The sequence below is a fragment of the Scyliorhinus canicula genome, chromosome 19 (assembly GCF_902713615.1).
Source record: "Scyliorhinus canicula chromosome 19, sScyCan1.1, whole genome shotgun sequence".
NCBI lineage: Eukaryota > Metazoa > Chordata > Chondrichthyes > Carcharhiniformes > Scyliorhinidae > Scyliorhinus > Scyliorhinus canicula.
The window spans coordinates 16,912,336-16,928,787 of NC_052164.1; the positions used below are offsets into that span (position 1 = coordinate 16,912,336).

At 48.9% G+C, this 16,452-nt stretch overlaps 1 protein-coding gene across 1 annotated transcript in view; it reads right to left on the minus strand.

Annotated features, from left to right (window-relative positions):
• The window catches only part of kcnh4b (potassium voltage-gated channel, subfamily H (eag-related), member 4b), a 235,106-nt gene that overhangs the window by 99,714 nt on the left and 118,940 nt on the right, over positions 1-16,452 (minus strand). The window contains 2 exon segments of the mRNA XM_038779453.1: positions 6,265-6,422; positions 12,832-13,075. Coding sequence (XP_038635381.1) covers positions 6,265-6,422; positions 12,832-13,075 — 402 coding nt within the window.

A 16,452-nucleotide genomic window follows, 5' to 3' on the forward strand; every position in this document is an offset into this window, starting at 1 on the left:
ACCTGCTCGTCCATGTCTTGCGAGATCTCGTGAGACGGCGTGATCTGAATCCAGCCATATTAGAGTGAGGCAGCTAGTCTCCCGCTGGCATAGACAAACCACGCAAGACCTCCAACATTGACAACCCATCCTTCAGGAGCTCCGACTAGTAAAGGTTGCAGTAAAAAGCCTCAAAAGCCTCATTAACCTTGGCTGGGCAGAGACCAACCGGCCACCTGAGTCCTTTACCTACACTATGGGGCAGCACGGTAGCATGGTGGTTAGCATAAATGCTTCACAGCTCCAGGGTCCCAGGTTCGATTCCCGGCTGGGTCACTGTCTGTGTGGAGTCTCCACGTCCTCCCCCTGTGTGCGTGGGTTTCCTCCGGGTGCTCTGGTTTCCTCCCACAGTCCAAAGATGTGCGGGTTAGGTGGATTGGCCATGCTAAATTGCCCGTAGTGTCCAAAAAGTAAGGTTAAGGGAGGGGTTATTGGGCTACGGGTATAGGGTGGATACGTGGGTTTGAGTAGGGTGATCATGGCTCGGCACAACATCGAGGGCCGAAGGGCCTGTTCTGTGCTGTACTGTTCTATGTTCTATTCCCCAAGAAGCTGCCTGGCGCCCCAGCTGGTGCGCTAAGAAGCGACTGGCCTTCTCCTCATGCTCATTAAAATCCCCCTTGAACGTCACTGTTGATACAACACCCGATTTGTCAGAAGCAGCTCAAACTTCAACTGCAATTTATTTTTACTTCCAGTAGCTCCGGTGTCTGATTAACTGAATATCGGTGATCCACCTCCATGATGGCATCCACCAACCACTACCTCTCCACCCTTATGAGCCTTGTACAAAGAACAAAGAAAATTACAGCACAGGAACAGGCCCTTCGGCCCTCCCAGCCTGCGCCGATCCAGATCCTTTATCTAAACCTGTCGCCTATTTTCCAAGGTCTACTTCCCTCTGTTCCCGCCCATTCATATACCTGTCTAGATGCTTCTTAAATGATGCTATCGTGCCCGCCTCTACCACCTCCGCTGGTAAAGCGTTCCAGGCACCCACCACCCTCTGCGTAAAAAACTTTCCACGCACATCTCCCTTAAACTTTCCCCCTCTCATCTTGAAATCATGACCCCTTGTAACTGACACCCCCACTCTTGGGAAAAGCTTGTTGCTGTCCACCCTGTCCATACCTCTCATAATTTTGTAGACCTCAACCAGGTCCTCCCTCAACTTCCGTCTTTCCAACGAAAACAATCCTAATCTACTCAACCTTTCTTCATAGCTAGCACCCTCTATACCAGGCAACATCCTGGTGAACCTTCTCTGCACCCTCTCCAAGGCATCCACATTCTTCTGGTAATGTGGCGACCAGAACTGCACGCAGTATTCCAAATGTGGCTGAACCAAAGTCCTATACAACTGTAACATGACCTGCCAACTCTTGTACTCAATACCCCGTCCGATGAAGGCAAGCATGCTGTATGCCTTCTTGACCACTCTATCAACCTGCGTTGCCACCTTCAGGGTACAATGGACATGAACTCCCAGATCTCTCTGCACATCAATTTTCCCCAAGACCCTTCCATTGACCATTTAGTCCGCTCGTAAGAAATGATCTCTCCTCTAATAACCACCTTCAAAGCCGAACACAACACGGAAGCAAAATCTCCTTGCTTCTGTTAAACCCCAGATACTCTCCTGGGTGCAAGTCTGGAACTGCCAAGGTGGCACTGCCAAGCTGCCCAGGTGGCATGAGCACTGCCAGGTTGCCAGATTGGCACTGCAAAGGTGCCAAGATGGCATTTTGGTGTGCTGGCGATTGGGCCGGAGATGCCCTACACGGGTGTTGGGGGCATGTGGGGGGGGGGGGGGGGGGGGCGGGTTCGCTTGGGACTCTCCCATGGTACATTGGAGGTTGGGGGTCACGCTGGGACATCATTTTTAAATGGTGGTGATATGCATCACTGTAAATACACAAGGGGCTAATGTAAATACACATAGACTAGATAGACACTAGAGGGAGCACCAGAGACATAACACAGACAGTCAACCAATAGGCCAGTAAGATAGGACATGACCAATGGGCATTCAAGAAACACACAGAGGTGACACAACCACATGAGGGCATTACACCAACCCATATAAAAAGACACAACACACATGATCTTCCTCTTTCCAGTGGAGGCACTTAGCAAGTACACAGGGTTGATTGAACGCATCACACCCACCACCTGGATTGTAGCAGACTGGTTCGTCAGTCTGAGTAGCTATAGCAGGATTAACAGGAGAGTCAAATCCAAGTCGGAGAATTGTTAACAGTTCAATAAATGTGTTAAAGCTATCTCCAAGTCTGAACCTTCCTTTGTCAGAGTGCACATCAAGGAAGCAGCTTATGCTACGTCAAGAGCATAACAAAACAGTGCTGTTCGTGCTGGGAAACAAGTGGCTACATGTGCTCAGTTTGGGACTTCGATTACTTTTTGTAAAATTGTGCCCTTTGTCACTTTTTGTGTCCTGGGGAGTTTTTCCTTGGTCAAGCCCAAACTTGGAATTATTTTCATCACTGAGGAGCTAAACTCACTGACCAGACCAGCACCTCAGAGATTGGGTCACCATTGTCAAAATGTCCCCCGATCTCTAAGATGACTTCTGGGTTCCCTACACCCCCATCCATGGACAATGGCACCCCCCACACACATGGGAATTTTCACACACCCCCTAAAGTGATGACACCCTGCTATGCTCCCTGCCTCCCTATTTCCAGCTTTCCACACCCCTTTTCCGTTTACCCCCTTCCAACGTCCCCATCCTTCACCCCCCCAATCTTCTTGAGGCCCCTGAGTACCTGCCCTGTGCCCCCCCCCCCCATCCTTCATACTCCCCCTCCACCCTTCTTTCATGGACATGGCTCCCCAGGCCCTGACCTTTGGCAATGCCAAGCAGTCACCTGGGTACCTGGCTTTGCCACCCTGGCAGTGTTCCTGCTGGCTTTGCATTGCCACCCAGGCACCTTGCCAAGGTGTCTGCGGTCCAGAGAAAGGGCCACCCTACACTGTCCCTGACCACCCAGGGGCCGTGATGGCCCAGGTGAACCCCCCCCCCCACCCACCCCTGGGTGCCATTACACCTGGTCCAGCACTGAATGGCGCCTGGCTAGAATAGCCGTTAGATGCAAGGAGCCCGGTAGATCCTGGGTGAGCATACCTAATTGGGCACACTGGCACCGTGAGGGTTGGCCACGCCGATTGTGGGTGTGATCATGATCGTAATGCCTTGTCAGATCTGGTTAAGTCTCATGAGGAATACTGGCTCTCGGGAAGCCCGCGGGAGGCTCCTCCCAGCATCTTCACTCGAATGGGAGCAGGACACAGCCGGTAGATTATGCCCAGTCTCTATTTTTGTAAGTCACATGGAGGTGTACACCGTAAACCACACTAAATCAAACATAACTGTGATACAACCCAGCCTTAGTCTTATTAAATGCTGCACACCTCTTGGCCAGCTCCGCACCAAACTCTTGATAAATTCTCACTGCACGGCCCCTCCCATCTACAATCACGATGATCCTTTGTTTTCCGTAAAACTCTTTCTTTGTCCTGAAAGCCGTGGAAGCGCACGGTGATCGCACACGGTAGTTTCTGCCTCAATGACCTATTGGCACGATCGAACTCGGGAGGCGTCACCATTTCCCCCTCCCCCACCAGCTTCCAAAACAACTGCGCCATGAACTTTGTCAGGCTTGAGCCCTCCAGACCTTTTGGCAATCCAACCACCCACAAGGTCTGTCTAATAATAATAATAATCACTTATTGTCACAAGTAGGCTTCAATGAAGTCACTGTGAAAAGCCCCTAGTCGCCACATTCTGGTGCCTGTTCGAGGAGGCCGGTACGGAAATTGCACTCGCGCTGCTGGCATTGTTCCGCATTGCAAGGCAGCTGTTTAGCCCACTGTGCTAAACCAGCCCCTACGAGACTGACTTACCATGTCGTCCACCTTAGCCATTAATATTTTGTTATTGGCCGCCGCCCGTGCCATTGCCCCTTCCAGGGAGGTGATCTGATGTCACTGCCTAGACACAGCTACCTCTACGTCTGTCAGCTCCACACCGTGCACCTTCACCACCTCGTCCATCTTAGCCAAGGCCGTTCGAATTAAGGACATCGCCACCTCAGATTGCTTTCTCATTGTCCCCAAGACCTCTCGGCGTAATTTCTGAAGCTCCACCACCAAAATCTTAAGAGTTAGTGGAGTGAACCCTGATTCCGCAGCAGCTTCCGCCATTTTGGTTCCAGACTCGGCTTCCAAATTCAATGCCAATTATTTTGTTTTCTGCTGCCTGGTCCGGTATCTAGTGGACATCCCTTTAATGTGGGATACTTAACCCATCAATAAAAACAAACCTGAGCCCAAATTTCCTTCAAAAATCACACGAAAAGGGCTCAAATAAAGTTCTCTGACCTCCCTGAGACTTACTGAAGATGCTCTCGGTTTCCACCCCAGAAGAAAATCCTGGGGTGGGATTCTCCGTCCCCCCGCAGCAGGCTTCAGGATACTCCGTCTCGTCAGCCGGCCAATGGGGTTTCCCACTGTGGGCAGCCTCACGCTGTTGGGAAGTCCCCGGGCTGCCGGCGAAACAGAGAATTGCAACAGTGGAGAATCCAGCCCCTGGTCTCTGTCACCTCCTTCTGCACTGTAAATTCTATGATCTCTATGAAGCCATTTTTAGCATTTGCTGATTTGATGCTTCATCTTTACGGCCTAATGTTAAAATAACCCAAGTCTTTATTTATTCAAATTTGTTGTCAGAATACAGAAACTTGCTAAATAGGTCCTGGGCCTCGGTGAACATTGAAAAACGACGCAGGCCTATCTGTTTAAAAGTGGTTGCAGAATTAATCTCGAGAAAATGTGCTATCATACATTTCTCTGCCTAACATATTGGATTCATAACAGCGACTTCCATCATCTAATTACTGAAGTAATCCAATTGGGTATCAATTGCCAGAGGTTCACATGAATCACACAAAATCAGGTTTGATTAATGAAAAGAAATAGCTTTCCATAAGTCAGTAGATTTGGCAAAACCTGAAACATTATAGAACATTTTTTTTAATTTAGAGGAATTTAATAAGCAGAGTGTTTCTCACTGGGCGCAAGGAGCACTGCACAGTTGAATAGAAGTCTAACAGTCCGAAATGGATCACGATGTTCTCCCACTCATGTAGAGTTCATTATTATTGCTGTCATCATGCCAAGATGGTCCAATCCTAAACATGTCTTGATATGATTTCTTGAACAGTGCCTGATGTAGCTACTGACTGTTATTTCACAAGTGGATCATCATTTTGAGTTATACATGCGTGGGCAGTGAAATCATTAATATTATGCAGAAAAGGTTCCTGCTCCTGGGAACTATGTACAATGTTTCTATGCTGTTCCTGCCTGCTGTCTCTATTTTCACTCCTGTCCTCCCTCCCGTCCAAGAGGGTAAAAATCTGAAAGGACTGGTGTGTAAAACATAGATACGCTGCAAAGAAACTTGCATTTATGTCGCACCTTTCAAGGCGACAGAACATCCCAAAGCATTTTACCGCCAATGAAGTGCTTGTAAAGTGTCATCACTGTTGGGATACAGAAAACCCGGCAGCCTTTTGCACACAGCAAGCTTCGCAAGCAATAATTTGGCTACTAGGTGGGTAATCCGTTTTGGTGATGTTGATTGAGGGATAAATGTCGGTCAGGAGACCAGGGATAATATCCCTGCTCTTCTTCAAAATACGTTCACCTGTGAGGGCAGACAGGGTCTCGGTTTAACAATTTCATCTGAAAGACAGTGGGCTGAATTTGCCGCCTTCGGGATTCTCCGTTTTGCCGGCAGTACGGCGGTTTCCTGACGGCGTGGCGCTGTCCCACAATGGCAAACCCTATTGACCAGCCGGCGAAACGGAGAATCCCGACAGCGTGCCGCACCAGAATCCTGGTGCAGCGGGACGGAGAAACCCACCCAGTGCCTTTGACAGTGCAGCACACTGGAGTATCAACCTTCATTTTTGTGCTCAAGTTGTGGAGTGGGACTTGATCCCTTAACCTGCTGACTCAGGCGAGAGTGCTATCAACTTAGACTGACACCTAAAATGGGATGAAGAAGTCATCAAGCTTAACTTCATCCATTCATAAAGATCGTCGTCCTTCATTTCAGGACTGAGTAAATCCTTGAGGATCAGCATCCTGCAGAATGGCATGCCCCCGTTAAGAGGGAAATGATGTTAAACGTACACTTACCACAGTGATGTTAAAGGCATAAAGAAGATCAAATGGCAGCGCGGCTATTAGATCCACAATAAACCATGTGGTTCCGTAATGGATGCAGATGGATCGCGCGTCATATACCACTTGGCCTGACTGACTGACATAAGTTGTGCGAAAGTTCAGAATAATATCTGTCGGATAAAGAGACAGAGAAATCAGCATTATAAAGAAAAAGGGTAAAACAAGCCATCAAACGAGCAAGTGACTGAACGGAACAATGCACTTCCCTGCTGACATTTTTAAAGTGCAGAATAAAAAAGCAATTTCACCCCTGTGGATATATTACTTCCCTTTTGTTATCTCACGTTAGTATGTGCATAAGGAAGTGTGGTATCATCCAGGCCAGGAAAATCTTGGGAAGTTCCTGATCTGTCCTTTGTTCATTAATCTACAATTAAGCACAGTAACACTGGACTTTGGGGCAAGAGCTGAAACAGCCAGATTTAGACATGAATGGAGGTTAGACATGGAGGGTTGATCAGTAGGTTCGCGGATGATACGAAAATTGGTGGGGCGGTAAATTATTAGTGAGTAGGGTAGCCGTAGATTACAGGAGGGTATAGACGGGCTGGTCAGATGGACTGATCAATGGCAAATGGAACTGAATCCAGAAAAGTATGAGGTGATGCACTTGGGCGGGACAAACAAGGCAAGGGAATACATGATAAACGGCAGGACCCTGGGAAGACTCGGGTTTGATTTCTGGCTTTGGTCACTATCTGTGCAGGGTCTGCAAGTTCTCCGCCGTGTCTGTGTGGGTTTCTTGCAGGTGTGCCGGTTTCCTCCCACAAGTCCTGAAAGACGTGCTTGTTAGGTGAATTGGACATTCTGAATTCTCCCTCAGTGTACCCGAACAGGCGCCGCAGTGTGGCGACTAGGGGATTTTCACCGTAACTTCATTGCAGTGTTAATGCAAGCCTACTTGTGACATTAATAAAGATTATTATTATTTGGATCAGAGGGATCATAGTGTGCATATACATTGGCCCCTTAAGGTAGCATGGCAGGTAGATGCAATGGTCAGGAAGGCATATCATGTACATGCACTTATTAGCCGAGGCATTGCGTTTTAGAGCAGGGAGGTTATGCTGGTACTGTATAAAACATTGGTTCGACCACAGCGAGTGCATTGTGTGCAGTTCTGGAATCCATGTTATAGGAGGGTTGTGATAGCACTGGAAATGATGCAGAGGAGATTTACCAGAATATTGCCTGGACTGGAGTGTTTTAGTTATGAAGATGTGATGAACGGTATTTACCTTTAATACCTTGCCCCTTTAAGAGGCTTGGAACCCTGGGGGACTCCGCCTCTGGCTACGCCCCCAGGAAACAGTATATAGGATAAAGCTCCATGTGGCGAGCACACTTCTCTCGAATGCTGTCCTGTTCTCTGTATATTAAAGCCTTTGATTACCGCTCTCGCGTCGTAATTGAGAGTGCCTCAGAAGAGAACTTGGAATAGACTGGGGTCGTTTTCGTTGGAGCAGGGAGGACTGAGAAGGGATGTATAAAATTATGAGGGTCATAGACAAAGGAGACATGAAGAAACTTTCCAACTTGGTGGAGGGATCAATAACCAGGGGCATAGATTTAAGGTAAGGGGGTGGATGGTTAGAGGGGATGTGAGGGAAACCTTTTTCTCCCAGAAGGTGGTGTGAGTATAGAACCCATTGCCTGAAAGGGCGGTGGAGCCAGAGACCCTCATAACTTTTAAGAAGTATTTAGATGTGCACTTGTGAAGCCAAGGCAGACACAGTGCTGGAAAATGGGATTAAAATACTGAAGTGGTTGTTTTGTGACCAGCGAGAAGCAAAGGGCCGAAGGCCTTTTCTGCGCTGTAGGCCTCTATGAGTCCATTTCCCACTCCTCACTATTATTCATTAACCTATGCTGGAAAACCATGTAGGTTGATGTTGGATGAGCCAAGATGTTATCCTGTCTTTGGAGAGATGTGAAGATTAGCCCCTCAGGTGAAGCAACAGTGTGGTAGACACAACAGAACCGTATTTGAGTATGTGCCAGCACCTTCACATGTGAAGGGCAACAGTGAGGTGCGGAAAATGAATATTTGTCCAGTGCACCCCACATCATAGAAAAGATGGTGCCTAATAGTAATGTCAGGGACTAGTAATCTGGAATTCTCCCCACCTTTGGGGGCCAGCCCCGCGCCGGAGCGGTTTGCACCAGAAGACTGGCGTAAACACCCGGCGCCGTCGGTAGCAGGGCTGGCCGAAAGGCTTTCGCCGGTCGGCGCATGCGCCGGCAGTGACGTCAGCGGCAGCTGGCCGCTGACGTCACTGCCGGCGCATGCGCGATGTGGTGTTCCCTTCCGCCTCCGCCATGGTGGAGGCCGTGGCGGGCGCGGAAGAACATAGTGCACCCAGGGCACTGGCCCGGCCCCTGATCGGGGGGCCCCGATCACGGGCCAGGCCACCGTGGGGGCACCACCCGGGGTCCGATCGCCCACCGCCCCCCCAGGACCCCGGGGGCCTGCTCGCGCCGCTGAGCCCGCCGTTCCAGAGGTGGTTTGAACCTCGGCGGCGGGAGAGGCCTCCCAGCGGCGGGACCTCGGCCCATCCGGGCCGGAGAATCGCCGCAGGGGCCTCTCCGATCGGTGGGGCGAGATTCCTGCCCCCGCCACTTCCCGGGTGGCGGAGAATCTCTGCCACGGCGGGGGCGGGATTTTAGGTGCCCCCAGGCGATTCTCTGACCCTGCTGGGGGTCGGAGAATTTCGCCCCGAAATGCAAAGTTAGCCTCAGTAATGGTGACCATCATAACTACCATTGATTGTTGGAAAAACCCATCTGATTCACGAATGTCTGATAGGGAAGGAAATCTACCATCCTTACCTGGTTTGGCCTTTTTATGAATCAAGGCCCACAGCAATGTAGCTGACTCTTAATGCCATTCAGTTCAAGGGCAATTAGGGATGGGTGCTGGCCTTGTCAGCAATTTCAACATCCCATCAAAGGATAAAGAAAACAAAACCCAGTAACCTTGCCAACTTTCACTGATAGTTGCAATCAGAGGCAGGGCAGTGAACCTATGACATCTACCTGTCTGGCGCAGGCAGCTGCAACCTACAGCCTTTAACCACTTAGCCCATGCAAATCGAGCACACCAACCCAGGCAAAACAGCAAAAATAGGAAATAAAAATCAGCTGGAAATTAATTTGACAACCAAACTGTGGCAGATTGTGGGTGGCGCGGTCTTAAAGAATTTTTCATATTTGAATATAATTTATTTTTCCCCTTAGGCACAGTTCTGCAAACCATTACTGGGCATAATGTGTTTTGTTTTAAGGAATAATTAGACAAAATAAGTTTACAGAGTCAAAAAGGGCATGTTTCAAATTCACAATACAGATCAAATTAAGGATGCAATCATATTAATTTGTTAAAACGAGTCTCACGAGACAACATCGATGTTAAAGAAATTAGTCGCAGATTGAGTAAAAAGGTGCTTCAGTTCCCTGATGATGAAGGCAGTGCAGACAGCATTAACTTTAGGGGCACAGGATAAAAGTTAAACCATCGTAGCCTTCTCTAAGTTAACTGTTCTGAGCCATGGTTGGAATGGAGGCAACATAGTTAGCCTCACATGCAAGCCCACTTGTAATATGTAGCTGGATTGAATCGTCAAGAGTAACATCATCTTTTCAACATCAGCAAAAAGTCATCGTTGGAAGTGGTGATGAGAGGACAAGTAATGTTTGCAAATTCTGTAATAGAGATCCTGGGCTGGATTTTTCGATTTGCAGACTAAATGCTGACACCGACGTGGGAACAGCGGCGTTTTACACCAGAAGAAACAGCGCAATAGCTGCACCGAGCCTCCGTCTGATCGGGGGCCCCGCTTTATCTGTGGATATGGCCTGAGAATTGCCGGGTCCATGGCCACGCATGCGCAGGGCAGTGGCCTGCAGTGGCCGTGCCGTGCAACACGGCGCTGGACGCACGCAGACCCAGCCTGTCACATAGTGTCCCCCAGTAACAACCCTTGCCACCCCTGGACCACCCCCCACCAGTGCCTCCAGCCCCCACAAAAGCCCCCCCCCCCCCCACCCGCGGAACGGCTCCCCTCCCCCCCGACTGTGGCGACACTGGACGCAGTCCGCAGCCGCCATGCAGGGTTCACGAAAAACAACAGCGTGAATGACCCACGCCGTCGGGAACTCGGCCCATCGGGTGCGGAGCATCAGGGGAGGGCCTCAGGTGATAGCCTGAGGCCGTCCATACGGTGTGCGGTGTACTCTTCGAGTATGCCATTTTCGAGGGGGTGGAGCTTCGCAAAACCGACTCCGCCCCCGATTTCGGCGTAAACGGGGATTCTCCGGCCGATCGGCGAATGCGATTTCGGCATCGGCGACCGGAGAATCCCGGCCAATGGATCTATCCACAAGGATCTGTTTTAAGACCTCAATTATTTGTTGTAATTATTAATGGCTTAAATGATGAGATAGAAAATCATCCAAATTTGCTGATGACACAAATGCAGGTGGCATTACAAACAATGCTGACAAAAGAAACATGCCGTCAAAGCTTTTAGCTTTGCACTCATCAGGACAGATGCAAGACTGTCAAATTAACACTGTGAGAAGAGGGTGCTGATTGGTCGGCAAGCCAACATCAGGTGAGATCTTCTGGTTGTTCACACCGGTGGGATCATCCGGTGCTGCCGGCAGTGCACCCTCACTGCGGGTTTCCCAGCAGTGCGGCGTGGATTCAATGGGAAATCCCATTGGCAGCGGTGGGGCCAGAGGTTCCCGCTGTCAACCAACAGCGGACCACCTCCCACTGCTGAGAGCCATGTCACAGGGAGGCCAGGGAATCTCGCCCAGAGTGTAATCATTCAGCAGTTGGTTTATGCTATTATTATTATTATTTTAATATTATAATATTGAATATTATAAGTATTATTGACTATTACAAGTACCATCAGCGAATTTACTAAGATTACGCAGTATGTTGAAACCTTTGCCAATTCTTCAATTAACCTTTAATTAACTATTTTATTGAAGGGTTAGGGAAATAGAAGTACTGGGAAAAGAATAGGATGAGTCCAGGCCAAGGAAGTGAAGGATACAGCTGGATATGAGTGGCGGAAACAGAAGCCAGTATCCAAAACAGAAATAATTAGAAGAGGCGGAGAGGATTATAAAATAGACAAGATAAGCAATTAGGAGGCATTTGTATTAGGAACTGTTCAATAAAATTTGAGCAAATTCAACCCATAGCTAAAGCTGGTGTTTGAAAGATGCGTATTCTGAGTTTACATATCACAAATGATGCTGTTCCCATCTTTTCAAAGGGGATGTTCCACTGGGTGATGGCATGGGTTGCACAGATCATACAAATGTTGGTAGTGGAATTTAATATCCCCCCTGTGGCGCATTTGGAGGTGGGGTGGTTGGCATTTAATCGAGTGGGATGGTGACAGGTGGGCCCGCCTCCCCCAACCCACCCCTTCCATCACGTAACAGCACATTTATGGGCAGCGCGGTACCATTGTGGATAGCACAATCGCTTCACAGCTCCAGGGTCCCAGGTTCGATTCCGGCTTGGGTCACTGTCTGTGCGGAGTCTGCACATCCTCCCCGTGTGTGCGTGGGTTTCCTCCGGGTGCTCCGGTTTCCTCCCACAGTCCAAAGATGTGCGGGTTAGGTGGATTGGCCATGATAAATTGCCAATTAGTGTCCAAAATGGCCCTTAGTGTTGGGTGGGGTTACTGAGTTATGGGGATAGGGTGGAGGTGTTGACCTTGGGTAGGGGGTAGGGTGCTCTTTCCAAGAGCCGGTGCAGACTCGATGGGCCGAATGGCCTCCTTCTGCACTGTAAATTCGATGTAATTCTATGTAATTTATATTGTACATTACACCCCAAACTGGCAAAAAAATCTTTTTGGCTTGGCAGCAATCCTGGACAATGGCATTAATCAGGTAGTAAACTGATTGAATCAGACTTGAGATACTTTCTGTCTGGGGAAATTCACCCCCCTCCACTTTGGTATAATCTCAGACTTTGACGGTCCTGATTCAGGACACACCGCACAAATATTGGGACAAATTGAAATAGCTTCTCCTGATGCCATAGCTAAAGTCACGTGAGACCATTGTGCAGCTAATTTTTGTCACTGCATTATTTCACTGATACATTAAAGCCTTCATTTCTAATGCACATCTATCTCGGTGTAGCATGAAGGGAAGTCAGTGTCCAAGGTTCACGGAGGACAGAGAGCACAGGAAGAGGCCAATTTGCCCAACCAGCCAATGCGGCATTTCTGCACCACATGTGCCTCCATCTCTAAATCCATCTGCATAACCTTTCATTCCCTTGCCCCTCCTATATTTATTCAGGCGCCCTTGAATATATCTACACCATTCGCTTGAAACAATCCCTACGATAACAAGTTCCACATTCTCGCCACTCGTTGGGTTTCTTCTGAATTCCTAATTGAATTGGAAGAAATTTTTCCCTGAAGAAATTGCACTCGGTTGTGTCCTGTGGTGGAGGACGGACAGACTAATGATCCAGCTTACCGAAAATGAAAAGCATTTCCACGGCAATGTCGCTCACAGTCGTGCTGCGAGAAGTGGAGGAGCTATCGTCGCTTTCTGTGAAGCAAACGTTGTAAGGGACAGTCACAGCAACGTAAAACGTGGCCAGTAAGATGAGCCAGTCCCATCCGGCCTTGAACATGCTGTAGTGCATGAGGATGAAGCGGGATTTCTGGATGGACGCCACTTTATATTCCGGGAGGGAGGGCTTATTCTCAAACATGTTCTGCCAAAGAAGAAAGTCAAGAAATTACAAACGCAACATCAAAAAGAATACAATTAAAAATACAAATAATTTCTGACCAGCCTTTCGACATAAATAAGAAACAGGAAGAGGAGTAGGCCGTGTGGTCCCTGTGCCTGTTCAGACATTCAAACCAATCATGACTATATCCATCAGCTCCAATTCCCCACCTTACCTCACATCCCATGATGCATTGAATGCTCAATAATCTGTTAATCTTCATATTGAATACACTCATCAATTGCGTATTCACTGTTCTATGAGTCAGAAAATTCTGAAGGTTCATAGCCTTCCGAGTGAAGAGTTTTCTCTTCCTTTCAGGCTAAGTAACTGATGGATTATCTGAAAACCTCTGTTATTAGGCCATAGAACACAGGTATAGAATTCCTACCGTGCAGAAGGAGGCCATTCAGCCCATTTAGTCTGCACCGATCCTACGAAAGAGTACCCCACCTAGGGCCACACCCCCACCCCATCCCCATAACCTTGTAACCTCACCGAATACTTTGGACACTCAGAGGCAATTGATCATGGACAATCCACCTAAGCTGCACACCTTTGGTTGTGGGAGGAAACCAGAGCACCCGGAGGAAACCCACACAGACATGGGGAGAAGGTACATCGCATGTGATGAAACTATTGGGGAACAGTATAGTGCAGGGCGAGCTCAAAGGCTTCATTTTTTCTGAGTAGGTCTTTAATGGTACGTACCCCTCTCTCAGCTACTCCAATGTCCTGAGGGTACCTTGGCAGACTTGCATGTAAACAAATGCTGCTATGGACTGGAAACACTCATTGGCAAATTGTGACCCATTGTCAGGCAACAAAGTCCAGAGTCCCGTGTGTGGAAAAGGTCCTCTTCAGAGAGTTTATAGAATCTTCCATAGAATTCTGACAGTGCAGAAGAGTCTGCACTGACCCTCTGAAAGAGCACCCTACCTAGGCCCACTACTCTGCCCTATCCTTGCAACCCCACCTTACCTGCACATCTTTGGAGAGGTGGTCATGCAGCTTTTGCACCTCTATCTAATGGGAATAATAATCCACCCCGATGAGAAACACTTCTTCTTCAAATTTGAATGGCTCCATACCAAGGCGTTCCCTTGGCATGTTTGGGAAAAAGGACAGAGGTGGCTCTTTTCGCCCCTGTGAATGGTACAGGTGGTGCCGTTGGAGACCAGGCAGAGCTGAAATACTTGGCCACTATATGGACTATTGTGCCCTGACCCGACACTTGGAAATGCAAAGATGTCCTTGGGTGAATCTTCCGGGGGCCTTACAGGCAGGGAGTTCATGGTACCATGGCTCATTATAGGCCAACAGGTCGTCTATGATGCTAATGTGGCTACATTGTTCAAAGTACTTCCTCAGGATGCAGTTACTAAGAATATACTGTGGTCATCCATTCAGGCAGTAAGTGTGAATTGACATTCTCCATCTCATCTTTGAGACTCTCGAAATTCTTGCAACTTCCACGTTGTTGCTGGCATGTTTTGAGTGAAGCCTCGTCTTCTCGATTTCCTCAATGAAAGTTTCATCCCCTTGCTCGTTGACTTTTCCTACTTTGAGAATTAGGTTTGAACCTATACAGGTACTTCTACTCAACTAAGAGCATTCCTGGTTCTGAATGAAATATAAGGCGAGACCTTCCGGTTGCTCACGTCCGTAGGAACCTCCGGTGCCGCTGTCGGCACATTCCTGCGACAGGTTTCCCGGTGGTATGAGGTGGATTCAATGGGAAATCCCATTGACAGTGGCAGGACCAGAAGATTCCGCCAACCGCCAACAATGGGCTGTCTCCCACCGGCAAAAACATGCTGCGAGGAGGCAAGAGAATCGCACCCAGAGTGTCTCTGGGATTTTTCTATTTTTGTATTTTAATGTTGCACCAAGTTGACTTTTGACATTTAGTTTGATTCCTCTTGGACCTTGGAGTTGAATTGATGAAAGTTCCAGAGTATCTTTAAAACTGAGACTCCCGCTCTTGTATCCGATTTGAATTCTGTATGATGTCCATTGGCGTCCATGTTAGTGCTCCAGTATTGGCTTTTATTTTTTTCTATTTCCTCATGGAAGGTGATTTCCTGGTTGTCTGGTTCCTGTATTTCTTGTGTAGAGCTTCTATGAAGATACATTGCTTTTTGTTTTACAACCACAACTTTTTTGAATAACATACTGCTTTAAAATGAGCTACCTTGCCACCCCATGGCATTCGGTACTTCATGTGGACATTCTTCATCCTTGTGAACCTTCATCCCACCACAGCAGGGACATTGCAAAATGAGAATTGGCGCATTTCAGCAGATTTCACCAGTTGCTGCCACAATGATACTTTCAGTTTTGCTCCCATCTTCATAGGAGGTTGTCTCCTCATTCACCCCCTTCCTGGCCAACAGATCATCTGCGATGTTACCGACAGTGTACAACAAGGTGTTAACCTGATCCTCATTTTTCTTGCCCGCAAGACCCAAAACATTGTGATGATCAGTTAAACATCTTCTCCAGTTTTACCATTGCTCAGCCTGTCTGGGCCATCACCTCTCTGGAATAATTCTGTGAGAGGTAAAGGGGGGGGGGGGGGGGGGGGGGGGGGTTCAGCGATGATACCTCTTAACACTGAATAGTTAGCATGCCACTAGAGTAGTTTTATATAAGTTATTTTATTACGGACTGAGATGAATTATAGGACTGAGTAATCATTATTAACCATTAAAAATGTATTTTTAGGACATAGCAGTAATAAGTAATCAAATGGGATTTAGGATAGCTAACTTGACCAAAAGGACATTACGCCTGACATCTTGGGCGGGATTCTCCGACCCCCTGCCGGGTCGGAGAATCGGCAGGGGGCAACGTGAATCCCGCCCCCGCCGGCTGCCGAATTCTCCGGCGCCGGAGAATTGGCGGGGACGGGAATTGAGCCCTGCCGGTCAGCGACCGCTGGCAGCGCCCCCCCCCCCCGGCGACTCTCCGGCGCACAATGGGCCGAAGTCCCGCACGTTCTATGCCGGTCCCGCTGGCGTAGATTGGAGGTGGTCCCTTACCGGTGGGACCTGCCGGCACGGTGAGACCTGCCGGCACGGTGGGCTCCGGGGTTTTTGGGGGGTCGTGGGGAGATCTGGCCCCGGGAAGTGCCCCCACAGTGGCCTGGCCCGTGGTCGGGGCCCAGCGATCCGCGGGCGGGCCTCTGCCGTGGGGCCACTCTATTCCTATGCATTGGCTGTGTAAGCCTCTGCAATGGCCGGCGCTAAGGTGAATCCCTCTGCACATGCACGGGATGACATCAGCAGATGCTGACGCTCCTGCGCATGCGCGGACTCGAGCCGGCCGGCGGAGTCCCTTCAGCCCCGGCTGGCTCG